This window comes from Macaca mulatta, chromosome 20, assembly GCF_049350105.2.
Source record: "Macaca mulatta isolate MMU2019108-1 chromosome 20, T2T-MMU8v2.0, whole genome shotgun sequence".
Classification (NCBI taxonomy): domain Eukaryota; kingdom Metazoa; phylum Chordata; class Mammalia; order Primates; family Cercopithecidae; genus Macaca; species Macaca mulatta.
Window position 1 is genome coordinate 53,554,446 of NC_133425.1, and position 27,055 is coordinate 53,581,500.

The 27,055-nt window shown below is 51.5% G+C and overlaps 1 protein-coding gene across 4 annotated transcripts in view; it reads right to left on the bottom strand.

Annotated features, from left to right (window-relative positions):
* CNGB1 (cyclic nucleotide gated channel subunit beta 1) overlaps positions 1-27,055 on the bottom strand; it is a 102,595-nt gene that overhangs the window by 59,271 nt on the left and 16,269 nt on the right. For 3 of the 4 annotated variants that reach the window (XM_077986082.1, XM_077986080.1, XM_077986081.1), the window contains 12 exons: positions 24,657-24,823; positions 22,022-22,079; positions 21,663-21,735; positions 20,540-20,630; positions 20,408-20,438; positions 20,133-20,178; positions 18,413-18,488; positions 18,062-18,110; positions 17,468-17,645; positions 15,964-16,039; positions 14,840-14,876; positions 12,117-12,810 (listed from right to left, as the gene is read on the bottom strand). In XM_077986082.1, coding sequence (XP_077842208.1) covers positions 12,785-12,810; positions 14,840-14,876; positions 15,964-16,039; positions 17,468-17,645; positions 18,062-18,110; positions 18,413-18,488; positions 20,133-20,178; positions 20,408-20,438; positions 20,540-20,630; positions 21,663-21,735; positions 22,022-22,079; positions 24,657-24,815 — 900 coding nt within the window. In that variant the 5' untranslated portion in view covers positions 24,816-24,823 and the 3' untranslated portion in view covers positions 12,117-12,784. Of the gene's footprint in view, positions 1-6,674; positions 6,762-7,698; positions 7,859-12,116; positions 12,811-14,839; positions 14,877-15,963; positions 16,040-17,467; positions 17,646-18,061; positions 18,111-18,412; positions 18,489-20,132; positions 20,179-20,407; positions 20,439-20,539; positions 20,631-21,662; positions 21,736-22,021; positions 22,080-24,656; positions 24,824-27,055 lie in introns of those variants that run through there. The other variant, XM_077986079.1, reaches the window with a different exon arrangement.

Here is a 27,055-nt window from a genome sequence, read left to right on the forward strand (position 1 = left end):
CTGAGGTGGGAGGATTGCTTAAGCCTGGGAGGTGGAGGCTGCAATGAGCTGTGATTGCACCACTGTACTCCAGCCTGGGCAACACAGCAAGACCCTGTCTCAAAAAAAAAAACAAAAAACACAACAACAACAACAACAAAAAAAAAACCCTACCCACATTGATTGAACACTACTTAAACATAAAATCTGAAACTATAAAACCACTTGAAGAAAATATAGGGGAAAAGCTCTATGACATCGGTCTAAGCAGTGATTTTTAAAAATATGAACCCAAGAGCACAGGCAATGAAATCAAAAATATACAAAATGGGATTACATCAAACTAAAAAGCTTCTGCACAGCCAAGGAAACCATCAACAGACTGAAGAGACAACCTACAGAACAGGAGAAAATACTTGCGAACCATAAGTTGAATAAGGGGTTAATATCCAAAATATATAAGAAATTCAACTCAATTGTAAGAAAAAACTGATTTAAAAAAATGGGCAGAGAATCTGAATAGACATGTCTCGGTGTCTCAAAAGATGACATACAAATGGCCAACAGGTATATGAAAAGATGCTTAACATCATGAATCATCAGAGAAATGCAAATCAAAACCACAATGAAATATCAACTTCTCACCTGTTAGAATGGCAATTATCAAAAAGACAAGATAGGCCGGGTGCAGTGGCTCACACCTGTAATCCAAGCACTTTGGGAGGCTGAGGCGGGCAGATCATGAGGTCAGGAGTTCGAGACCAGCCTGGCCAACATAGTGAAACCCTGTCTCTACTAAAAATACAAAAATTATGCAGGCGTGGCAGCACGCTCCTGTAATCCCAGCTACTTGGGAGGCTGAGGCAGGAGAATTGCTTGAACCCAGGACGCGGAGGTTACAGTGAACTGAGATTGCGCCATTGTACTCCAGCTGGGGCAACACAGTGAGACTCTGTCCCCCGCCCCTGCCCAAAAAAAGACAAGCTAGCAAGTGTTGGTGAGGATGCAGTGGAAAGGGAACACTTATACGCTGTTGGTGGGATTGTAAATTAACACAAGCATTATAGAAAAGAATACGAAGTTCCTCAAAAAGTTAAAAATGGAACTACCATATGATTCAGCTGTTGGGTACAGATCCAAGGGAAATGAAAACAGTATGTTGAAGAGATGTCTGCACTCCTATCATTGCAGCATTAATTTTTTTTTTTTTTTCAAGACAGAGTCTCGCTGTGTCGCCCAGGCTGCAGTGCAATGATGCGATCTCGGCTCACTGCAACCTCAGCCTCCCGGGTTCAAGTGATTCTTCTGCCTCAGCCTCCCTAGTAGCTGGGAGTACAGGCCCATGCTACCACACCCGGCTAATTTTTGTATTTTTAGTAGAGTCAGGGTTTCACCATGTTGGCCAGGCTGGTCTCGAACTCCTGACCTCAAGTGATCCACCTGCCTCGGCCTCCCAAGTGTCTATCAACAGATGAGTGGATCAAGGAAATGTCCTATATATACACAAAAGAATTCAGCCTTTAAGATGAAGGAAACTTTGTCATTTGTGAACCTTGAGGACATTATGTTAAGTGAAATAAGCTAAACACAGAAAGACACATACCATATGATCTCACTTATATGTGTAGTGTAAAAAGGTTGAACCCACAGAAGGAGATAATAAAATGGTAGTTACCGGGGCTGTGGAGGGGTGAGGGTTGGAGAGATGTTGGTTAAAGGGTACAAAGGTTCTGCTAGATAGAAAGCATAAATGTGAGAGATCTATTATACAGCATGTGACTCTAGTTAATAGCAATGTATTGTATTTGTAAAAATTGCTAAGAGTAGATCTAAACTGTTCTCACCACAAAAAATGATGAACATATGAGGAAATCTGTATGTTAATTAGCTCGATTTAGCCATTCCACAATGTATACATATTTTAAAACAACAATTATACACAAAAATATATACAATTTTTGTCAATTGAAAAAATAATTAGGCTGGACACGGTGGCTCATGCCTGTGATCCCAGCACTTTGGGAGGCCGAGGCGGGCAGATCACTTGAGGTCAGGAGTTTGAGACCAGCCTGGCCAATATGGTGAAACCCGCCTCTATTAAAAATACAAAAATTAGCCAGGCATGGTGGTGCATGCCTGTAATCCCAGCTACTCGGGAGACTGAGGTAGTAGAATCGTTTGAACCCAGGAGGCAGAGATTGCAGTGAGCCAGGATTGTGCCACTTGACTCCCTGGGCAACAGAGCGAGACTCTGTCTTTAAAAAAAAATAAGCAAGAAAAGAAAAAATAATTAACTTTTTAAAAGAGCCTAGGAAAAAAAAAAAAAAAAACAACCAAATCTCACATAACCCTGACAGATCGGAACTGTTACTGCTCACATGCAAGCTGAGAAAACAGAGGCTCAGAGAGTTTGGATGGCCGATCCACGGTCATACCGCCTGTGCAAGCTGGGCCTAGATAAGATACGGCATCCCTGACCCCAAGGCCACGTGCTTAATGCTCTGCTTCACTGCCCGCCTCTGAAGTATTTTGGAGACTGTGCCTTCTACACTAAGAAGTCAGCCTTGCACAAATGGGTTAAAGACAGGTCTCTGGCTGCAAGGGGGATGACTGGATGACTTTCCTGAAATAGATACAGGGTCTGTCTCGGCTCTCTGCCTACAGCACAAAGGCTCAGAAAATGAACTGCCCACAGGCCCAGCCAGAGGCTTCCTGGGGTCCTGCTTATTCCAGTATCAGACCAGAAGCCACTGTATGGCCTTGGGCAAGTCACCTCGAAGCCCTTGGGCTGCCTCTGTCTGCTCATCTGTCAAACGGGTAGGATTTGCCTGGCCTGTGCAGCCTGACTTATTTGAGTAAGATCAGAAGGGCCAATGAGAATCTCATAGAAAAGTCAAAAAAAGGACTGCCAGGTGTTGTTCTGGTGATTCTTCCGGATTTGTCATCACTAAACATTGGGAGCAGCTTTCCTTGTAATGCCAAGAATCCCAGCTCTACACTTCAGAGACAGGGCCCTGTCTCTGAACCTCAGTTCTCTCATCTGTGAAATGGGATGAGAGAATAATAGAATCTGCCATTCAGGCTGCCTTAGCCATGAGTCGCATGGAAAAAAATTGTAAGTCAAATGGAAGCCATTATTATTGTTCTTGTCATTATTATTATTAATGCCAGAGGAGGCAGCGATCTGCAGGGTTATGAAATCACCCACGTGGACTGAGGAACCTTTTGCACAAACATCTCCAGCTATGAAAACACCTAAACAGCCCAGTAGTGGCGCTGTCAGCATCACCAGGGGCTGTCTAGGGACGATATACCAAAGCCACATGGCCCCTGCTTGACAGGGTGCCCAGTGCCTGCCAAGGTCCCCTCTTGCACAGCCCAGAAGCAGCAAGCCATCAACTTCCAGAAAGTTCCCAAGTCCCAGGGATTTCCAAGCAGAGAAACAGACAGATTGGTTGAGGTGGGCTTCCTGGAGGCCGCCCCCCGCCCACACTTTCCAAGTTTAAGATCCAGGGAGCAGCAGTGGCAGCCAGCTCTCAAAAGCTTCCTGTCCACTCCTCCTCCCCTGTGCCATCCCGCAGGTCGTGCCCCAACATTACGGTCCTCACTGTCACCTTCAGCAGACTCTCCACCTGAAATCCCAGCCCCAAAAGCAGGAAGGAGGGAAGACTTAGGGAGGGGCAGCCACCTACTTGGGTCTCTCGGTCAGGGCCAGTCAGGATGCCCATGGTGCAGGGGTTCAGCTGAGGGCTGTGACGTTCATCCCAAGCCTGGGTGGGTGCATGCAAGTGGGAGCCCAGCTCCTGAGCCAGTGCGGCTCCAGTGGCAGAGGAGCCAGCAATCCTTCCTGCTTCTAATCAGATTGAGGAGATGTGCAGGGAACGGCAGAAGCATCCCCAGGGAGGCCAGGTGGAACCAAAAGGCCGTGGTTGCTAGGGAAAGCTGAGCTGTTGCCTGTAGAGACCGGGTCTCTAGGCGACCGGGTCTCATCTGCCCGTTACCGGGCCCTCATGTCATCAGTAACCTGTGTCTCTGCAAAGCTGGCCAAGAGCATCCTTCCCCAGCCAGTGACAGCCCAGTTTTGTTTGCCCTGGGCCTCACACCCTCTGACCCTGGCCCTGTGATCACCCACTCTGTCACTCCCTTGCCCCTCCCTGGGCCTGGAGCCCAAAAGTTTCCCGAGTTCAAAACTCTGGGTGAACATTTGTATGAAGACGTGCACGTCCGCAGCATCTCGGGTGACTCCGATGCATGTGCATGTGTGCAAGGCTGTCGCGTGCATGTGTGGAAGTGTGTACATGTGTGCCTGTGTGCACACACATGTATGAACATGTATGAGTGTGCTGCCTGTGCTTGTGCATATATGCAGGATGTGTGTGGGTATAAACGTATGCATGCCTGTACCTGTAAGTGTGTGCATAACCCAGCATATATGTCTGTGTCAGTGTGCTGGTGTATACGGGTATAGTGCAGATATGTGTGTGTGTGCCCATGTGTACTGCATTCTGAGAACATATGTATAGTTAGTGCTCGTGTGCACATGCATGTATGTGAGCATAGTTGATCACTGGCCTTCAAAGGGTGTCTCAGATCCAGAGCAGTGGCAAATACAGGGGTTTTCCAGCCTGGGTGTTAGGTGTGTAAGTTCAGCAAGGGAGCCACTTAGCTATGCACTCCACACAGAAGCATAGCTCCATAGAAGGCAGAGGGCAAAGAAGCTGCTCTAATGAAACCAGGCAGCAGCTAAGTTCTTCACCTTGCTGGGACTGCAGGGTGGCTCAGAAGGCAGAATTAGGACAAGTCAGGAAGGGATAGAAGCCACAGGAAAGCAGGCTTAGTTTTGGTGTAAGAAATAATTTCACAAGTCAGAGGGGAATATAGATGTAATGGACAGCCTTTGAGAGGTTGTGAGTTTCCCGTCACTGATGGTAAGCAAGTCGAGGCTGTGTGGCCTCCTGTCAAGGATGGAAAGAGTCTATGTGAACTGAGTAAGGATGGACTAAAAGCAGATGACACTGAACAGGCCTCCAGCTCTGAAATCCTGTTTAACTATTTCCTGACTAGAACAAAAAGAGGCCATCAGCGGGGACGAGAACAACATTGGCCACCGATGGGGCACTTACTCCAGGCCTGGTCCTACCACTTCCATCATCACCACTGGCCCTGATGACCCCCTGCAGGAGGCTTGTATTATCCCCCATTTTACAGATGTGGAGACAGAAGCTCTGAGCGGGTACACCACTGGCCCTGGTCATTTCACTAACAGAAGCAAAGTGGTATTGGTGTTTCGGATGCCAAAGCCTGTGCTCCTAACACTCACAGTGCTATCATGTCTCAGGCCGTGGCCAGAGAGACAGGTCAGGGAGAAAGGATGCGGGTCATGAGGTACCTACGGTGGGCAGAGAGACAGGGACATAATGCCAGGGGACTGGAGCAAGGACAGAGTAACTTACTATCACCTGGCCCACCATAACAGTCTCCTCATCGTTCTCCCTGCCTCAATCTTTCTCCAACACAGCTGCCGGATCATGCTAGTCTCCTGCTTATGAACCTTCAATGGCTCCCTATTGCCTTTGGAAAAACTAGTTCAAGGCTTTACAACCTGCTTTTGAGGCAGTTCTTCTTTCTTCTTCTTTCTTCTTCTTCTTTTTTTTTTTTCTTTTTTTTTCTTTTTTTTTTTTAATAGAGATGGGGTTTGCTACATTGGCTAGGCTGGTCTTGAACTCCTGGGTTCAAGTGATCCACCCGCCTCGGCCTCCCAGAGTGCTGGGATTACAGGTGTGAGCCACCATGACTGGCCGACCTTCTTGAAACACTAACTTGGCTTCTAGGCCCCACACTCTTGTCTCTTCCCTGCTCACGGGTGCCTCCTCCTCAGTCCTTTTTGGTTCCTCATCTCCCCAACCTCTGGTCTTGTCCATGAGCCTCTCCTCTATCCACACTTGCTCCCTGGGCATTTCCTTGAACCCCATAGCTTTCAATGCCACTCACATGCCCAGAATCCCAATGTCACATCTCCAGCCCCACCTCTCCCACTCCTAACTCCAGGCACAGGTGTCCAACTGCCTGCTCTTCCCCATGGGTATCCCCCTGTCCAGCCATTCTTCCACTCACCCTCCATAGTGTTTCCTGATCTCCAGTGTTTAACTTTTATTTTAACTGAGCTCTTCTGTGTGTTTAGCGTTGAAATCTATGGATGTGGGTGGATGATCAACCATTACTGGGCAGTAGAGTAGAACCCAGGACAGCCCTAGAAGGCATCAAAGGCAACCAAGGTGGGTGGATATGGAGGGGAGGCAGACTTGGCTTTGTGAATAATGGGAGAACTGGGAGTCCACTGCATATGCCCTTGCAGTCAACTAACATTTATTTGGTGCCCACTGTGTACCAGGCACCGTTCTAGGCTCTAGGGACATGGCAATGAAAGCAACAGATAAAAGTCCCAGCCCTCTTGGAGGCTGCATTCTAGTGTGTGTGGAGAGGGATGTGGAGTGGTGGGTAATATGATTCCCAGGTCATGATGAGCACAGCAGGGGAACCCCAGCTTCTCCCAGCCTCTCTGGTCAAAGCCCAGCCTCACACAGCACAGAACAAGAGAAAGGAGCTCCCATGAGCAGCAAAGAGTGCCCAGACCCCAGGAGCTCAGCCAACCCCAGCCCCAGGACCATCCCCAGCCAGGTGAGCAAATGACTTACTCAGTCACCTCCTCCTCCTCTTCCTCCTCCTCCTCTTCCTCTTCCTCCTCCTCATCTTCTTTCTCCTCTTCAATCCTGGACAGCTCTCTAAGTTGGGGTTAGAGGCAGGAGATGAGTCCCCCCTGAAGCTGCCCCGCTGAGTCTACCTCTTGCCCCCATTTTCTGTAGGATGTCCCATGACTCCTGAGCCCAGACCTGGACTTTCCAACCAAGGCTCAACCTGGGGAGCCCCACCTGAGCAACTCTGAACTCTCTCTGGCAACAAACCCTCTCCTCTGCATGAGGGGACTGTCCCAGCCACTGTCCTGGTGGTGACCCTAGGTCAGCCTCCGATCCTCTCTGGGCCTCAGTTTCCCCATCTTAGCTATGTAAGTTATGGACTTCAGAACCCGAGACCTCCCGCTGTCACCAAGCATCTCTAGTAGGAACAAAGATTGCGACATCCCTATGGAAAGCGACTTGGTGGTCATGACCACAAATCCACATTCTCACGACCAATGACCCACAATTCCCCTCTAGAAATCTCCTGCAGATGTATTCACACATGTGCAAAGACATGCATATAAGAGTGCCTGTTGCAGAATCGTTCATAATAACAAAAATTTGGAACCAACCTAAATGTCCATCAATAGTGAATAATAAATTATGGTACAGCCATATGATGGAATACTATGCAGCAGTGAAAAATGAAGATGCTCTCTATATCCTGAATGTGGAAAGACCTCAAGGTATGTCGCTGAATAAATATAGCAAGGTGCAGATAGGTACGTGTGCTATGCTACCTTCTGTACAGAAAGAAAAAAGGAGGGAGATGTTAGCTTGCATATGCCCAGACTGTCTCTAGAGAGGCACATAAGAACCTGGTAGCCATTATACCCATGGGAGGAGGATGGCTGTATGAAGGCAGGGGGAAGCAGGTTTGGTTCCTGCTCTGTGCCTTTTTATACCTTTGGGATAAGGTACTGCATGTTTGGTACCTTCTCAAACAATAACTAATCTTTTAGGGTCTTCTCAGACTCCCCACCTCGGCATCTTTTCCACGGCTTTGTTCTCCTCTTCATAAGCTGGAACCACCTCTGTACCCTGCGAGCTGGCACTGACATCCTGGTGGGCATCCTCCCAGTGCGGTTCAACCTCTTCTAGGACGAGGTCAGGCTCCACCTGCCCTCCAGGAAGGATGCTGACTGCAGGGAACACAGGAAGAGCCATTTATGGGATGTGCAGGGGAGTGGGCTTGGGCCTCCGAGTCCCAGGGACCCCGCAGGGAGCCCTGGCTGTGGCCAGCAGTGCCTCAGTGCTTAGTCAGGCAGTGGGGAAATGGCACTTTCCATTTTCAGCGGGACCAGATTGGTGTTCCGGTGATGGGCTGGAGCCTGTGCTCATTCACTCTGTCTCCATCATCTTCCCCCCTTTTCCTCTTGAGACAGAGCTTTGATTATGGTTGAACCTGTTTCTCACTGGGGCCTCCTTCTTAAAGGTTTGTGCAGAGGCAGAAACAATGTTTCCAGTCACAGCATCACAGGGATGCTAAAAGGCCCAGGTTCAGGGTCCACCTGGCCACGTCCAGGTGCAGGTAGCCTGGATTGTCCTGAGGGATGCAGAGAGAGCTTCCTGCTCTGTAGATGTCACCCCCTGGTGACAGCAAGCCCATATGCTCAGCATTTGCTTCTGAGAGTCCTTCCCTCCCTCCTGGGTTTAGAGGCTCCACCCTCCAGGGAAACTCCACTTCCTCATGGGGGTGGTCCCGCCTTCAGATGGGAGTCTAATTTTCAACATTTCTTCATCTATCCTGGTCCTTGACAACGAAAACACCCTGGGCCTGTGAGCTTGGCAGGTGCTCAAAGGGAGTGCAGAGCAGCCCATCAGGAACCTACGCCTATCCCCAGGCTGGTGTCAGCGACAAAGGACAACGCCTGGACGCCAGGTGTCCCCCAAAAGCTCCAGGGATCTTCGTGGCCCTCAGCCAAACATAAATTAGTAATAGTGACTTTTTCGTGGTTGAGACAGGGTCTTGCTCTGTCGCTCAGGCTGGAGTGCATGAGTGCAATTATGGCTCACTGCAGCCTCGACCTCCTGGGCTTTAGCATTCCTCCCACCTCAGCCTTCTGAGTAACTGGGACTACAGGCATGCACCACCATACCCGGGTAGTAGTAACGATGACTTTAAATGGAAGCTGGCCTCAAGTCTTATCCTGAGACTTTGGCTGTTATTGTTCATAATGTTGCATAACAATAATAGTAAGAGCAGCTGCATTTTTGAGCACTTCCTATGTGCCAGGACCTGTGCTGAGTGATTTACGTGGAATAACTCTATTAGTCCTCACATCAACATTTCGAGATTATAATTAGCATCCCCATTTCATTTTCCCTCGTTTATATTTTTCTCCCCATTTTACAGATGAGCAAACTGAGACAGAGATAAACACCTTATTTTATGGGGTGCTTCCTATTGCCAGGCACGTAGCTCCCCACTTCTAGGTACAGATATTAGCCCTCTCTCACAGATGAGGTGCTGCCTGCCCTCTAGGGAAGCCCCAAGCGCATCCCGAACTAGCTGTTTCCAGGTTGCTTCCGGCTCCTCTGGCCCTGCAAATGCCACTGGGGTTTGGTCAGGGAGGCTCCTCCAAATGTGACCCTGAATCCGGTGGTGGGACGCGTTGTCCAGGTCAGTCTATGCTGCTGTCCAGCAATGGTGCAATGTCTCCACTCTAAGCAGCCCCTTGGGGTGCCAGTTCCTGCCTGGGCATAGCGGGGAACATGCAGGGAACAGAACATCTTGCCTGACAGCACGTGAGCTTTCACAGCAGCCCCAAAGGGCAGGAACGGCACTTTCCCCCTTTTAAAGAGAGCCAGCTCAGAGAGGCTGAGTGTCTTGTCCCAGGCTACACAGGAAGGTGGAGTCAGGTGCCCTGACTCCCGTTTTCCCAGTGCACTATCCCAGGTGACAAATGTGTCCCATGAGCGCCTCATGGCATCAGTGGCCACTCCTTAAGGGGTGCCGTCCTTAAGAACTGATGCCGTCCTTGCTTCCACCATGCCTTTCCTTTCCATTAACCTTTTCTTTTTAGGTCCTATTTAGTGCATGGGTGTTTTATAAGCATTTCTTTTTTTTTTTTTTTTTTTTTTTTTTTTTTTTTTTGAGACAGAGTGTCGCTGTGACACCCAGGCTTGAGCGCAGTGGTGCGATCTCAGCTCACTGCAACCTCCACCTCCCGTTCAAGCGATTCTTATGCCTCAGCCTCCTCAGTAGCTGGGATTACGGGCTCTTGTAACCACATCTGGCTAATTTTTGTATTTTTAGTAGAGACAGGGTTTCACCATATTGGCCAGACTGGTCTCGAACTCCTGACCTCAGGTGATCCACCCACGTTGACCTCCCAAAGTGCTGGGATTACAGGCAAGAGCCACTGTGCTCGGCCTCATTTCCTCCTTTCATCTCTGCAGCAGGCCTGCAAGACGTGTCCTATACTGTTCCCATTTTACAGCTAAAGATTCTGCAGCTCTGAGAGGAGGACAGTACCCAAGATTACCAATCTGGAAGGGGAGGGATGGGGTATGCTGCTACACAGCCCCCAGGGCAGGCCCCCAGGAGGCCTGGTGCAGGAGCTCCTGGCCCACCCCTGGAACTCTGACCACCCCTCTCTACAGGTGTCTGAGTCATAGCTCGCCCAGCTTCTCTGTGGCCCTACCGAGGTGTTCAGGAGCTATGAGTGCTACAGTTCCCATAGAAACTGCCACTCCACCCTGGCATGCCACCTCTTGGTCAGTGGCCTCTCTGCCCTCAGAGCCGTCAAATGAGGTTCTGACCCTGGCCGGTGAAAGTCAACAGTCTTGGTCGGACGCAGTGGCTCACGCCTGTAATCCCAGCACTTTGGGAGGCTGAGACGGGCAGATCATGAGGTCGAGAGATCAAGACCATCCTGGCCAACACGGTGAAACCCCTTCTCTACTAAAAATGCAAAAATTAGCCGGGCGTTGTGGCATGCGCCTGTAGTCCTAGCTACTCGGGAGGCTGAGGCAGGAGCATTGCTTGAACCCGGGAGGTGGAGGTTGCAGTGAGCCGAGATCGCACCACTGCACTCCAGCCTGGTGACAGAGCAAGACTCCATCTCAAAAAAAAAAAAAAAGAACGAAAGTCAACAGCTTCATGTGGGAAGGAGCGCCTGCTTCCAGGATCAGCAGGCAGGAACCTGGGCACATGAATTCTAGGCTAAGGCACCCACCTGGACCCCTGGGTCTCTGTCAAAGCCTAAGCCCTAACTCCAAACCTCCACCCTTTCTGGCAGGCCTGGGTCATGATACCTCCTTCCTCTGCCTCTCCCTGGCCCAGGCTCACATCTCCTCCCACCTGGCCCCAAAGCACTAACCTCTCACTGGGTGTTTCTCAAAGTATGGTCCCAGCCTCTCCCCGACATCAGAATCATCTGAGAAAGCAGGTGCTTCTCAATAAAGCAGATTCTTCCATAAACATTACTTGGTCATGAAAGAGGAGAGGAGAGGGGAGGGGAGGGAAGGGGAGGGGAGGAGAGGAAAGGGGAGGGGAGGAGAGGAGAGGGGAGGGGAGGAGAAGAGAGGGGAGGGGAGGGGAGGAGAAGAGAGGGGAGGGGAGGGGAGGAGAAGAGAGGGGAGGGGAGGGGAGGAGAAGAGAGGGGAGGGGAGGGGAGGGAAAAAAAACAGAACCAGATACCCAGTTCCCAGTACTCTTGAATCACAAAGTCTGGGGTAAGACGTTCTTCATAGTTGGCCCCAGGTGCCTTGGAAGGGTCCCTGCTTTGATTGCTTTCCCTGTCTTCAAAGCTTGTTCAGCCTCAGAGTAATCTTTCTGAAGTTACTCCCCTGCTCAATCACCTTCAATGGCTCCCCATTGCCTACAGCCTAGTCTCCTAGAGTCAGGCTCCAACTTCTCTAGTTTTATCTTCTGCATTAAGGATGCTGGGCTCCACATTAGCTGAAGTCCCACTACTCTCCTGTATACCACACTTTATTTCCTCTACTGGGATTGCCCCACCTCATCACCAGTTTGAGACCTCAGGGATCTCGAATCCAAAGACCTGCCCAGCCAGTGTGGTGATGTATACAAATGAAGGGGCAGGTGCCACCTGCCTTCAGGTGCCAGCAGCTGCCCAGACTGTCCTCACAAGCACCGTGTGGGCCCATTACAGCCAGGTCTACCCAGTGTTCGAGAGAAGCCGGATTTTTTCATGTAAAGCTACTTGATTTTTAAATGTTGGCAATCAATTCTAATTTTTAAAATCACTCCATGGCCCAAACAGACACATGTGGGCCAGCTGGGAGCCAGGACCCCCGGCTCAGGACCCCTGGCTAATTCCTCCCCTCCTGCAACTCAATACCCCAAGCCCAGGGCTATTCAGTCCACCCACTTTTAAAATCTAAACCCTTCTTTTAGCTTTATCCTAAGCAATAATATCATGCAATCACAGGTTTGATGTGCTCATTTACGCTCTTTTAATGTTAATGAAAACATTTGTTGCTGCTCACTGGCGTCCCCAAGCCTTGGAAGGAGAGAGTGTGGCCAGGCCTAGGGAGAACCTCTTCTGGAAAAAACTGTATCTTGTGGAGGTGCTGACTGTGCCAGGTACCACACTGGGAGCTGTGCACGCATCCTCTTAAAGAGATGCTCAATACTGAGTCATCCATCCATGGGGCTTTCTAATTTATTAATTAAAAAAAGGTTTTTTAGAGACAGGGTCTCAGTGTGTTGCCCACGGTGGTCTCGAACTTCCGGGCTCAAGCAATCCTCCTGCCTCAGCCTCCCAAAGTGCTGGGATTACAGGCGTGAGCCACCACGCCCGGCTATGGGGCTTTTCCACAGCCCTCTGGGGGTAAGTCCTGCTGTCTAGCCTAAATCTTGCAGGCTGCGCATGGCTGGCCTTCCCCTTTTTCTGGTCTGGGAGGCTCTGGGGCTGGTGCAGGTGACGCTGGCTCCCCTTGTCCTGCCTGGGAGTGTGTGGACAGGGAGGGGTTCCCTGTTCAAATAGGGTGGGGTGTCAGTGGCCACCTCCCCCCGGAAGGTCTTCTCTTCAGGGCATCCTTCTTTCCTTCCATCCGTGTGTCCATCTGAGCTCTCCCAGATTCCCTTCTCCCTTATTTCAGAGACCTCCAGCTCCCATCACCCCTGAAACAAAGGAGAAGACAGGGTGGGTGGCTGGGTGGACAGGCAGAAGGAGTGAGTGAGTGAGTGAGTGAGTGGATGAGTGAATGAATGGGGAGGGTAGGGGACAGATAACCCCCAGCCCCTCAGAGTCTCCCCATGACATGGGACGTGAGTGGAATAGTGTCTCCCAAAAAGATAATTCCGAGTCCTAACCCCATTACCTGTGAATGTGACCTTATTTGGAAATAGCTTCTTTGCAGGTGTGATTAAGTTAAGGATCTCAAAGTGAGATCATCCCGGATTTAGGGTGGGCCCTAAATCCAATGACTGATGTCCTTTTAAAAGAACGGAGAGGGAGGCTTGACACACACAGACACAGAGGTAAAGGCTGTGTAGAGACGGAGGCAGGGACTGGAGGACAGCCAGAAGCCAAGGTTCGCCAAGGACCACGAGTGGCCAGCAGGAGCAAGGAGAGCGGCACGGGCATGTCTCGCTCAGAGTCCCAGGAGGAGCCGACCCTGCCAAAGCCTTGACCCTGGACTTCTGGCTCCTGCACTGTGGGAGAATCAGTGTCTGTTGTTCTAAGCTGCCCAGTGTGTGCACATCTGTTATGGCAGCCCTAGAAAAGGAAACCAAGCCAGCTCCCCACCCTGTCCCCATGAGACTGCCCACATGGCCACCCAGCATCCACCCATAACCCACATGCTCCGGACATTGCAGGGAGGCCCTGGCCACAGCTGGCGGAGATTCCCGCCTCCTTCCAGAGGGGAAGAGAAGAGGGTTCTGGTTCCTCAGATGCAGACCCTCTGGAGGCTCTCTGCCCCCAAGGAAATGTTTTTAGTTCCTTTAAGCGGAGGCTGCCAGGCCAGGTGGACTCGATTTGCTCTGTGACCTTGGGCAGGTGCTTTTGGTTCTCTGAGCTCTGCCCCCTGTGTGCCCCAACAGCCATGAGGGTCTCTGCTCTGTTGCCCCAGGTTGGCCACGAGCTTTCATGAAAGACTGCGTATGCCCTGCTTTGAGACAGGCCAGCTCTCCTCATGTCATCGCCATGATTACCATCAACCCTAACGCCCCCCATGCCTCTCCATCAGACCTGAGCTGCACAGTGCACTGGCCAGTGTGTGCTCCAGGCCACAGCGGCCACCCCCAGCTTCAGGGCACTCATGGAGACCACCATCGGCATAGTGGGGCTGGGGCTGGACACAGCCTTGCAGACACAGGGCAGAACTCAGAGCCCTGGGACACCCTGAGGCCTGTGGTTGAAGGGCTTGTGTCCAGGATGGAACAGGGGACGCCACCACCCACAGCCCCTGAGCTCTGCTCACAACTAGAACCCATCACAGGCCTGGCACATAGTAGGCTATCCTTAACTATGTACTGAATGAATGAATGGATGGATGGATGAATGAATGCCTGTTCACCGCATGCCTCTCTGGAGGCCATGAAGTGAAGAAAGAACAGATCCTGCCTCCAGCCCCTTCCTGGTCTCAGTCCTCTGTCCCCGATTCCTGGCTCGGGACTGGTCTCAGTCCTCTGTCCCCGATTCCTGGCTCAGGGCTGGGATAAAGGGCATCACATGCCTCCCCAACCCAGCCGCAGGTGACAGGGACCCCTCCAGCTCAAGGGAGCTGGAGGCTGTGGGGCCTGATTCCTCCAGTGAGACCCCCACCCCTCTCCATTCAGCTTGGCCAAACCCATTTGCCCAGCTGCCAGGGGATGGGAGCTCTCTGGGCATTACCAGCAGGAAGGAGAGCTCATCTGACTTAGCCCTGGGACTGTTTGCTCCGGAGAGAAGCTGGACATCAGGCTCCCGGGGCCTCCAGCCACCATCTGGCTCTGGGCCAGGCTCTGGCTACCTGGCCAGGCTGAACAGAGGTAGGGCCTGCAGAGCACAGGGCTCTCTCAGCTCCAGCTCAGGAGACCCTAACTGCCCCCTGTGTGAGTCCAGGTCTGGCCAGGGACAGCCCCCTTGCCCACATACAGTCAGACCCAAGGACACCAAGCAACCCTTCCTAATATGCACATGGGGACCCAGTAATGTGTCACTTACTGGTCTGCACATCACATATCCCAGGGGAGTCAGGCTCCTGCATGGAGAGAGAAAAAAGGGAAAATCCTGCCATGGCCTCTTCACCAGCCTCCCCGTTTCGGCCACCCCTTCCAGCACATGACCTTGACCCACGTCTCCAGGCCTTAGTTGTCCCACGGGATGGAGAAGACAGTCCCTCTGTGCCCAGGGCCAGTGAAGGATTTGAGGTGGGGGGAGGGGGCTTTGAGAGCTCGAGCCTTGGCTCAAGTGAATCAAGGTGAGGGCGACCCCAGACAGCCACAGCAGCGGGCACCTGCTCAGAAGAGCCAGGCCGAGCCCTTCAGTGACACAAAGACCCAGGACCTGGCCAGGCCTTCCTGTCTCTGGGGCCTAGACAGCTTTGTTTACAGAACTGTTTACCTCCATTCTCACAGCCCTGGGTACGAAAATGCAGGTAAAGGGTTCTGTAAACAACTGACCATTGGTCAGCTGGGACAACTGAGGTTCTGAGAGGGGCCAGGGCTGAGGCCACACAGCCAGGAGAGAGATTAAGCTTCCCACTTCCCAGTTCCAGGTGCTTCTATAAAGACGTTCAATTGCACCCAAGAAAAAAGGGCCAGGTTCCTGGTTCATGAGGAAGGAGAGGAACGGGTGACGGGGTGCATGAGTGCTCTCCCTGGCCACTCATGTTGGAGCCCTAGGCTATCAGGAGTGCACATAGGGCCTGCCGGCTCCTGTGAGCCTTACTTCTTCCCAGAATCTGTGTATCTCCGGACCTTTGCAAATGCTTGGAGGCCACCTCCACTGGGAAGCCTTCCTTGATGCTCCCAGGAGGCTCCATTTCTGTGCCCCATGTCCTCTCTGCTCCCCCATGGAAGGACCTCCCCCACTGACTGTGAACCCCTGGCAGGAGGGGCTGGGCCACCACGTCTCAGGCCTGTGGCCACTGTGCCTCAGAGCGGGTGGAATGAGCGTGGGCCATGCAGACAGGAAGGCTGGGGGAGCTGGGCTCCTACCCAGGGTCCCTTCTTCCTGCTGTGCCTTCACACCCCAGGGACACAGGCCAACCATCCTGCTCCTTACCCGAGTTCCCAAGACCCCTCCTACCACTACCAAGGCCCCCACTTCATGCGCCCAGCACTGACCTGTTCCCCTATCTTCCCATGTAGCACTGGCTGCGGCAAAGCCATCTCCAGCCTGTGCAGGACCCATGCCACCAGCCTGCGGGTGGAAGAGAGTGTGCTGTGTCCAGGTGGGAAGGGTCGTGGGGAAACTGAGGCCAAAGTCAACTCATTCACAAGGCAGAAAACAAGCCTGCCAAAAGGCAGAGCCTGCCAGGAGCCAGAGCCCAGGTTTCCAGCCTGAAAACCATTTCCCCCACCCTCCACCCTCCCTAAGTGAGCTTCTGGCTACTGTTCAGGCCCCAGCAGGTAGCTCAGGCTCCCCCAACCCTCCCACCCATCCCCAGAAGGGAGTGCATTTTGGGCATCTCACACATGGAAAGTGGCAACACCTGTCCTGATTTCCTTCCCTCCTTCCTTCCTTCCCTTCTCTTTTTCTTCCTTCTTTCTTTCTTGACTTGGTGGCCCAGGCTGGTGTGATCATAGCTCACTCCCATCTCAGCCTCCTGAGCAGCTGGGACTACAGGCACATGCCATCATGCCCGGCTGTTTTTTGTTTTTGTTTTTGTTTTTGTTTTAATTTTTTTGTAGAGATGGAGTCTTGCTATGCTGCCCAGGCTGGTCTCAAACTCCTGCTCCCACAGCTTCCCAAAGTACTCAGATTACAGGCATGAGCCACTGCACCCAGCCTGTATCCCATTTTAAATACATGTATCCTCTGGCCCAGGAACTCCATTTCCACTGATTTATCCTCCAGATTTACTTGTGTGTGAACCCAGTGATGCATGCACGGGCTATTGATTGTGGCAAAACAGTGAAAACAAATGTAAATGTCCACTGAGTAGTTAAATAAAAACTGGTGCATCCATTTAATGCAGCTGTCAAAGAAAGAATGCAGTAAGACCTGTGTGGATAAAACAGCTTCTAAGACACATTTTTCAAGTTAAGAAAAAAAAAGAAGCAAGCCAGACGGGGTGGCTCATGCCTGTAATCTCAGCACTTTGGGAGGCCGAGGTGGTCAGACTGCTTGAGGTCCGGAGTTCTAGACCAGCCTGGCCAACACAGTGAAACCCCCATCTCTACTAAAAATACAAAAGTTAGCCGGGCGTGGTGGCCTGCACCTGTAATCCCAGCTACTCAGGAGGCTGAGGCAGGAGAATCGCTTGAACCTGGAAGGCAGAAGTTGCAGTGAGCCGAGATTATGCCACTGCATTCCAGCCTGGGAGACAGAGCAAGACTCTGTCTCAAAAAAAAAAAGTAAAGTGCAGAAGAGTAGGTATAGTTTGCTCCTGTCAGGTGTGTGTTGAAGAAAAAATAAAAAATAAAAAAAACACGTACCCAACGCTTGAAAGCTTGGACATGCATAGAAACGTGGGAAAGGGCACGAAGCTGATGTGGCTGCCTTGGGAAGGGGTCTGCACACATCCAGTAGAATTTTCTTCCAGGTTTCCTGGAGGTTAGGTGTTGGGCAGGGACTAGGTACTCATCCTGCTCCCTGGTGGGAGGCGCAGCATTGAGGGTGGCTCACCTGGCAGTGTCCCTGGGTGGTGGCAGGGAGGAGGCTTGGGCCTGGGAGCTAGGCTGGGGCTCTGGAGCTGGCACCTCCTTGGGTTCCTCCTTGGGCTGCAGGGGGATGGCAGTGGGCAGGGGGGCGCTCTCCCGGGCCTGCAGCTTGGGCCCTGTTTCCTGGGGGCGTCCTGGAGGCACTAAACAGCGGGGAAAGCAGGAGCTAGAGACGCCGTCCCTTGAGGGCTTCCTCCAACCCCTCAAGGGCACAGGGGCCAGATTCAGGCACTAACAGGACTGAATGGGGAGCCCTTTGGGACCACTTCACCCATTCCTATCCTCAAACAGACCAGACAGACAAGGGAACTGAGGCCCAGGGAGGGGAAGGGACTTATCCAAGGCCCACACGTCTCTTCCAGGACTCTGGCTTCCCAGTCTGGACTGGGGAGGGGATTCTGGTGTCCCCTACAGCAGCCTGCTCCTGGCAAGCCCTGAACCCCATCCTAGTCTGGGTGGGGGCTAAGGGCCTCCAGGGGATTCTCCAGGGCCCAGTTGACCCCCGAGCCCAGCCCGTGACCATCCCAGGCAGCCCCCTCCTGAGCTCCCCTCCCTGTACCTGGGTCCGAGGCAGCACCTGTAGCAACTGCAGGCTCATCTCTCCAGACCTGGGTGACAAACAGGGCACAATGTCATGGGCCATAGCAAGCTCTGTGCACTTCCCCAACCCCCACTACCAGCTGTGCACTGGCCCAAGGCTGGTGAGTGGGGGGCTTGGGGAGTCTCTCCTTCTGAATCCCCGCCACCTCTCGCAGTCACTCCTCCCCATCAAGGACTCTCCAAGGGGGGCATCGCCCTCTCCTGAGTTCCAGGGGGGTGGGGACAGCCTGCTGGAGGAGGCAGGCCCTCCTGGGGCCCCAGAAACCCCCCCCATATACTCAACTCCCTGCCCCTCCCTTCCTTGGCTCACCTCGGAGGATCTGGGGGGCTGAGGAAGCACTCTCTCCAGATTCTGCTCCAGCCACAGGAGCAGCCGTGACCCGGGCCTGCAGAGGGGCCAGTGGTCAGCAGAGCGCCCTGAGGGAACAGGTCAGTGCACTACCTAACAGCCCACCGCGGGGCCCGCCCCGGACCAGCCCCTCCATGGCCTCCACCACTGCTCTGCATAGTGGCGGCCTTGTCCTGGAAACTCTCAAAGGTCCCCAAGGCGGTGGGGAAATCCTGCCAGACTCCAATTCTGAGCCAGGGCTGGACCAGGCTCTGGAACCACAGCCGTGGCTTCCTGAGGCATCAGAGGAGAGGCAAGAGCCGCTTGAGGACCTGAGTGCAGCCCTGGGGGCTCCCTGTGCTGGAACAGACAGGGCTGGCTGGCTGCACGGGAGTGTGACCTGTGCCATCACACAAGGCCTTAGACTTAGAAGGACCTGGTTTTGGTTTCATACTCTGCTGTCACAGTCTGAAAACATTTTTAAAAAAATTTTAAGGGGCCTGCATTTGCATTTGCCTGGGGCCCTGCAAATTAATTATGTGGCTGGTCCTAAGGTCAAGCATTGGATCCCAAATCCGTCTGGCCTCTGGGAAGCCCCACTCTCTTCAGGGAGGCACCATGTTCCCAGGACAACCGGTTCCCCCAAGTATGGCCCAAAAGAAGGCTGGTGAGTCCTCTAGGTGCCCTCATCCTAAATTGCTTTCATGGTCTCAGGAATCAGCAGCGCACGTCTCAGAAGGAAGTAGGGGACCAAAAGACACAGAGAGCAAGCTGCAGCAAGGGATGAATGAATGAATGAATGAACGAAGTGTGTGATTATATACAAGTATGTTCATTCATGCATGCATTTGTCCTGTGTGTGCTGAGTCCTCACTCTGGTAGGTGCTGTGCCGGGCACCAAGGGTTCAGTAGTGACCAGGACAAAAGCCCCTGCCCTCAAGGAGCCAGCAGTCTAATGAATGAATGAGTGAAGGAATGAATGAATGGGGTGAATGGGGTGAATGGAGATGAATGCATGTCTCTGGATTTCCAGCAGAAATTACAAACTGGGAGCTTCAAGCTTACTTTGGAAGTCTACAGTGTCCTGAAAACTTCTTGATTAAAATTTGAGGGTTTTACATAAAAAGCTAGATTTCTAGCTTCTCTTGAAAACCTGGAGGACCTGGCCACACAGGGCCTAAACACCTGCAAGGAAGAGGCAGTTGAAACTGAGCAGGGCCCCTTCTCGGAGCTCCCTGGCTCCCCTTTTTGCCAGAGTCCCCCCGCCAGCCTGCCACCCTTACTGATGGGGCAGCCACCCCTCCCTGAGTCAGCTCTGAGAGGTCAGACACTGAGGCCAGCCTGGGCACCCTGATGTCCCCCACAGTGAGCCAAGCCCTGCTTCCAGGCTCCACACGGAGCCTACTTACATGAAGCCCACCTGTGAGGAGCTCATCCCTGCCCCTCCCCATTCTCAGAGGGTGGCCCCACCCAGGGGCCTCTCAGTCATCCCTGGGTGTACCCAGGGACCTTCTGCCACAAACTATGAGCAGCACACGGTCCACTGTCCCCATTCTATGGCTGGAAACAGGCATAGAGGAGACGGGAGGCACATCCAAGGTCATACCCTGAGGTGGTAACAGACCCTGCTCCTGAACCCAAGGCCCTGTTACTCCTACCACATACATACAGATGACAGTGACACTCAGGGACAGGGACTCACCTCATGTATTGGGCCTTGAGGGCCTCATTGGGTTCATCTGTGCACCCTGCAGGGTCAGAAAATACAGAAAGGCAGTCAGTAGCAGACCTGCCCCAGCCCCCTGGGCAGCCTGGAGTGGGCACCGAGAGCCCAACTCAATCCCAGGCTCGAACTCAGGGTCGATCAGATGAGAAGATCTGGCCTGGGCAGAGGCTCCCAAGGGGCAGGGCCCATCCCAGCAACCCCTCAGCCCCTCAGCCCTGCCGCTGAAAAGCTATCCTGCCGCTTGGTCTTACCTGTGTCCCCAGTGCTGCCGTGCCCCAGGATCTGCCAGGGACAGATAGATAGACATGGGCGGGGAGCCCAAGGGCAGCCTCCCCACAGCCCCTCTCCGACCCAGCCCCTTCAGCCTCCAGCCCCAGCAGTACCTGAGCCGGGTCCTCTGTGACGCTATGGACAGGCTGTGGGATCACCTTCTCCACGCCCTTCATGAGCCAGGTCAGCACCCTGCGGCTGGGACTGCGATGGACAGAGACACCAGCCTGCCGCCAACTTCCCCTAGCTCAATGAGGCCCTCGAGGCCCAAGACGCTAGGTGAGTCCCCGTCCCTGAGTGTCACTGTCATCTGTATGTGTGTGGTGTGGTTATTGGAAAGTACCTACATGTACCACTGGCCCAAGGCAAGTCCAGTGTCCGAAAGAACTTGGCTTGAATCCTAAACCACTGTCTCCCCACTGGGAGATTCAGACCCATCTCCTCCCCAAGAAACTCCATGTGCTTCTCTGGAAAATGGGGGATGCTGCTGCTTCGTGAGGCCAGGCAGACCGGGTGCCATTCGGAGTCCACCCCCATGGATGCTTAGGACAGAGCAGCTGACTTTCCTCTCCTCCTGCCTCCCACTGTCCTGCTCTGAGCACACATCATGCTCCCAAAGGGCCAAGGTTTGCTGCCGGTGTAATGCTGTGGCAGAGGCTGAGCAGCCTAAATGTGAAGGTCACAGCCTCCCTGCCTGAGGCCAGCCCAGCCCCAGCCATGCTCAGGCCCCAAGCACCATGGTGTGAAATGTCTGAACCAACTGGGAGATTCCATGCAAAAGCCTGGATTTCTGGCTTCTCTGGGAAAAGCAGAAGTTCTGACCCCATTGGGCCTGCATCTCACCCGAGCACTGAGAAACATCCGGCCCCCTGTACAGGGGCGCTCACTAGGCAGCTCTGACCCACTGTTTCTTTTGGTCACATTGCCCTGCCCTCAAGGAGCCAGCAGTCTAATGAATGAATGAGTGAAGGAATGAATGAATGGGGTGAATGGAGATGAATGCATGACTGGATTTCCAGCAGAAATTACAAACTGGGAGCTTCAGGCTTACTGTGGGAGAGCCCACCATCCACCTGAAGCTCACTTCAGCCAATTCCCAGGATGTCCCAGGGCTTTCCCCAGAATGACAGCAGAGCTGAGGGCAGTACTCATCCACCCCCCATCCCTAGGGCTCCCTAGCTAGGAGGGGAGTCGGGGGCAGGTTGGCCCTGGAGAGAGGGGAGGGTGGTAAAGTACCTGTTCATTTCAGAACTCTCAGCACCCTGGGCCTGGAGGGATATGGCAGAAGTAAGGGCAGCCTCCTTGGTCTCTGGAAAAGAATCTCTCATCCTTCAGATCTAGGGCCTCAGAGAGGCCCATTTCTACCCTGCTTGGGGAGATCAAGTCAGGGAAGCAGAGAGAGCCCCCAAGGGGTCAGAAAGCCAGGCTCCAGCTCAGATCAACTGAAGTCTCCGGGAGCCCACCCTTAGCTTCTCTGAGCCTCAGTTTCCTTATCTGCGAAATGGGTCTGCCAACCTCGTGGGTTCTGCGAGGCTCCAGGGGGAGAATGCCGGCCCTCCTGCCCTGCCAGCCTGGGCTTCCGCACTCTCACTCACCCTGAGGACTTGGGTCCGCCACAGCCACTTCCTCCTCCTTGAGTGACTCTTCGGGGGGCTAGAGGGTTCGAACACGGCCAGGTAAGCCCTAGGTGAGACCAGCCTGGTTTGGACAGGGGCAGCCCCTGATTCTCCCTCAAGGGATCCCTGCCCCACAAAAGACCCGAACAGCTCTTTCCTCAGCATCGTCTCTGTAAATCCTGGTGGCCTTACCTTCCACCTGGGATGCTCCCTTCCTCCTAGCCCCAGGGACCCCTCATCTGGGTCTGGGGGCCCTCACAGCCCCCAAGGTCCAAGGTGGCCTCCCAGCCTCCCAGGCCTAAAATATCCCCAGGAGGCTGCCCCACTTTAGTGGCCTGAGAGGGGAGAGGACCATTTAGAGATAGTTATGAAGTCTTGAGGCAGGCTGAGGGGAAGAGGGAGATGGAAGGAGTCCACGCCCCTCATCCCCCACCAGGGCGCTCCCTCTCCTTCTGGCCCAAACTTTCCATTCCTCCCTAGTAGCCAGCTGGAGTTTGGCCTCTGCTATCTGCCTTTCACCTGCCTCTGCAGCTACACCTCCTGCTACGACATGCACATATGTGTATGTACAAACAAACATACATGCACACACATACACACAAATGTGTGCATACTCACTCTCATTCACATACATACATGAACAGACATACAATATGAGCGTATGTACACATACATATGCATACATACAGTGACACACAAATATCAACATGCATATATACACACATGTGCAGACACAAAAATAAGTGCATGTGCACACATGTACAGGCAAAAACATATGTACATATACATGTGTATGTACATATGCATACATGCCCCAACACACATATATGTGCATACAGTCATATGCAAACGTGCATATACACACATGCATGCATACAGATACACACATGCATATGCCTGCCGGTGTAGAGACACACAACATGCACATATGCATAGGTACATTGCATATGATTACAAGTGCAGAAATATGTGTATACACACATATGCTCAGTCACACACTTGCATATTTGCAAATACACACAAGCATGTGCATATGGATATGCACATACACACAGATTTCTGCATCTAAACATACATGAACATCCATGCACAGACACAAAATGTGTATATATACACATGTGGAGACAACTATGTGTATATACACATACACATGACATAGTCACAGACACACAAACATGCATACACATAGAAATACATGAGTACACTCACATACTCAGAAATATGTAGACACATACACATACACACTAGCATGTCACACAAACACATGGAACCACAGACATACTAATACATGTGCACATAAACATATGTGCAAACACATACACATGCATTCATGTACATATATGCTCACATACATTGTCATGCACACCCAATTTGCAAATACATATGTGCAGACACAGACATACCAAGAGCACACTACACATATATGACATATAAGTGTATATACATGCAACATATACACATGCATACACACACGCTATACCTGTTTCCTAAACACACCCTGCCCTTCTCTAGTAACAGCCTTTCCTCTGCCAGGAATGCCCAGCATCACCATCTCCCTGGGTTAAAATTCTGCTCCATCCTCTGCGTCTAAAAAGCTCTCCCCCATCAGCCGCCAATCTCCAAAGTGAAGATGACTGTCCCTCTTCTGAGCTCCCACTGTTTGATCTGACACACTTTTCTGGCTCCCCAAGAAGGGGAGAGCTGAGGCCAATGTTGGGGCTCACCACATTCCCTCCTCCCCACCTGTGTCTCTTGGCAGAATGAACTGGCTGGGCTCTTGTCTGCTGACCCCCCGGGGCAAGGCCTATTCATCTTTATGCTTTCAGCACTGACCACAGGGCCTGGCATCAATTAGAAGCTCAATCACATCTGTTGAATTGAGCTGCTGAATTAGTTGTCATCCACCTCCTGAATGGATGGGTTGCAGAGGAAAAGTTCTGGAGAAATACTCCACAGTGTGGCCTATGGATCCATGCCAGTCTGCAAATTGTTAATGGTCCATGATGATTAAGCAGTTTGCACCAGAATGTTTATCAATGCACTGCTTCCTTCATTGAGAAAGTCTTGGTACAAAATAAATAGCAACTAAACTAATCGGTGTACTTAGCTACAGAGTAGATTTACATTCTGGTACAAACTGCTTAACCATCATGGACTAGTAATAAACAGTTCATGGACTGGCTCCTGTGAGTAGCTCTGTTCTGAACTCCAGAGGTTAGCAAAATACGGCCTGTGGGCCAAATCTGGGCTATTGCTCGTTTTTATAAATAAAATTGTATTGGAACCCAGCTATGCTCATTCATTCATGCACTACCTATAACTGTTTTCACACTATAATCGCAGAATTGAGTAATTAACAGAGATAGCATCACCCACAAAGCCTAAAATATTTACTATCTAGCCTTTTACAGAAAATGTTAGTCTTGGGCCAGCCCTATCCACTGTCTGAACCTGAGTTTTCTCATTTGAACAAGTGTGGGACCCTGTGACCCTCACTTTTCCTTCTGATGCTAACCTTTTCCACTGTAGAAGGTCCCTGGAGAGCAGGTGGCCCAAACTGGGAAGACCCTGAGCAGCAAGGCCGGCCTGCCCCTCCTCCCCCTCCACCTCTCACCATGGACTCGGACTCTGTCTCAGCCTCCTCAGGGTTTGGCTCTGGTTCCACCTCTGCCTCCAGCTCTGGCTCTGGTTCCACTTTCTCTTCCTCCTGCATCTTGGTCTTCCGAGGGGTTCCTGGGGGCTGAGGCAGCACCCTCTGGACCCAGCCCAACATCCTGACACCTGTAGAAGACAGTGTCCTTAGCCCTCCCTGGAGCACTCACAGTTGCTCCCGCCACTTATGGACCACTCTTGTGAGTTGTACATTTCCTTTTCCTTCATCAACTTTAAAAATATTTTGACTGTGTGCAGTGGCTTACACCTGTAATCCCAGCAATGTGGGAGGCTGAGGTGGACCGATTGCTTGAACCCAGGAGTTTGAGATCAGCCTGGGCAAGATAGCGAGACCCTCGTCTCTACAAAATATTTTTTAAATTAGCCAGGTGTAGTGGCTCACTCCTGTAGTCCCAGCTACTCAGGAGGCTGAGGTGAGAGGATCATTTGAGCCTAGGAGGTCGAGGCAGCAGTGAGTCATAATGCACCACTGTACTCCAGCCTGCGCAACAGAGTGAGACCCTGTCTCAAAAAATATATAATATATATACACACATATATATTTGATATACATATACACATATATATTACATATATACACAGAAATATGTGTGCATATATATTTCTGCAATTTTATCTCTAGGTATTTACCTTATAGAATTACTCAAGGCCATAAATATATGTGTACAAAGAAGCTGGATGTTATAGCAAAAATGAAAAACACCCAAATATTCATCAAGAGGCGATTGGTTATTGGAAAGTACTTACATGTACCTAAATGTTCATCTGTAAGAGAGGCATGTATTAAGTAAGTTACACTATATCCAATAATGGACTATTACGGGGGCATTAAAAAGAAAGAAGCAGTCTAACCGAGCTAGCAAGAAGATGTGCCTGCTCTGAAGTCAAGTCATGAGCAGATCACTTAATGTCTCTGTGCCTCAGTTTGCTTGTCGGTAAAATAGGGATATTAATAGTACCTACCTCATGGGTTAATTGTGAGGATAAAATGAATTGATAAGTGTAACATACTTAGGCCAAGCGCAGTGGCTCACGCCTATAATCCCAGCACTTTGGGAGGCCGAAGTGGGCGGATCACTTGTGGCCAGGAGTTCCAGACCAGCTTAGCCAACATGGGGAAGCCTCATGTCTACTAAAAATACAAAAATTAGTTGGGCATGATGGCGGGCACCTGTAATCCCAGCTACTCAGTAGGCGGAGGCACAAGAATCACTTGAACCCAGGAGGTGGAGGTTGCAGTGAGCCAAGATCGTGGCACTGCACTCCAGCCCGGGTGACAGAGTGAGATCCTGTCTCAATAATAATAATAATAATAAGTGGAACATACTCAGAACAGTGATTGGCACATGCCAAGGGCTTAATAAATGTTGGCTATGACTATTACATGGTATCAAATGAAAACATTAATTGTGTAATATGCATGTACTGCATAATTTCATAAGTAAAAATATTCATTATGAGTAATACATGAGTGGAAAATCTGTTTTAAGATAAAATTAACCTATGTTCATCATTTTTAAAATTTTTAAGGTAAAATGGGCTGGGTGCAGTGGCTTATGCCTGTGATCCCAGCACTTTGGCAGGCCAAGATGAGAGGATCACTTGAGCTCAGGAGCTCAAGACCACCGTGGGCAACATAGCAAGACCCTATCTCTATTTTAAAAAAAAAAAAAAATCTTGCTGTGGTGGTGTGCACCTGTAGTCCCAGCTACTCAGGAGGCTGAGGCAGGGGGTCAAGGCTTCAGTGACCATGCCACTGCACTTCTGCCTGGGTGACAAAGCAAGATCCTGTCTCAAAAAAAAAAGAAAAAAAAAGTGGGCCTGGCATGGTGGCTCACTCCTGTAATCCCAGAACTTTGGGAGGCCAAGGCAGGCAGATCACCTGAGGTCAGGAGTTTGAGACCAGCCTAGTCAACATGGTGAAACCCAATCTCCACTAAAAATACAAAAATTAGCTGGGTACAGTGGTGCGTGCCTGTAATCCCAGCTACTACGGAGGCTGAGGCAGGAGAATCGCTTGAACCCGGGAGGTAGAGGTTGCAGTGAGCAGAGATTGCGCCACTGCACTCCAGCCTGGGTGACAGAGTGAGACTCCTCCAAAAAAAGAAAAAGGTTGGGCGTGGTGACACACACCTGTAATCCCAGCACTTTAGGAGACTGAGGCAGGCGGATGGCTTGAGCTCAGGAGTTCAAGACCAGCCTGGGCAACATGATGAAATCCTGTCTCTACCAAAAATACAAAAAGTTAGCCCAGCATGGTGGCACACGCCTGTAGTACCAGTTACTCAGGAGGCTGAGGCACGAGAATCACTGGAGCCCAAAAACTGGAGGTTGCAGTCA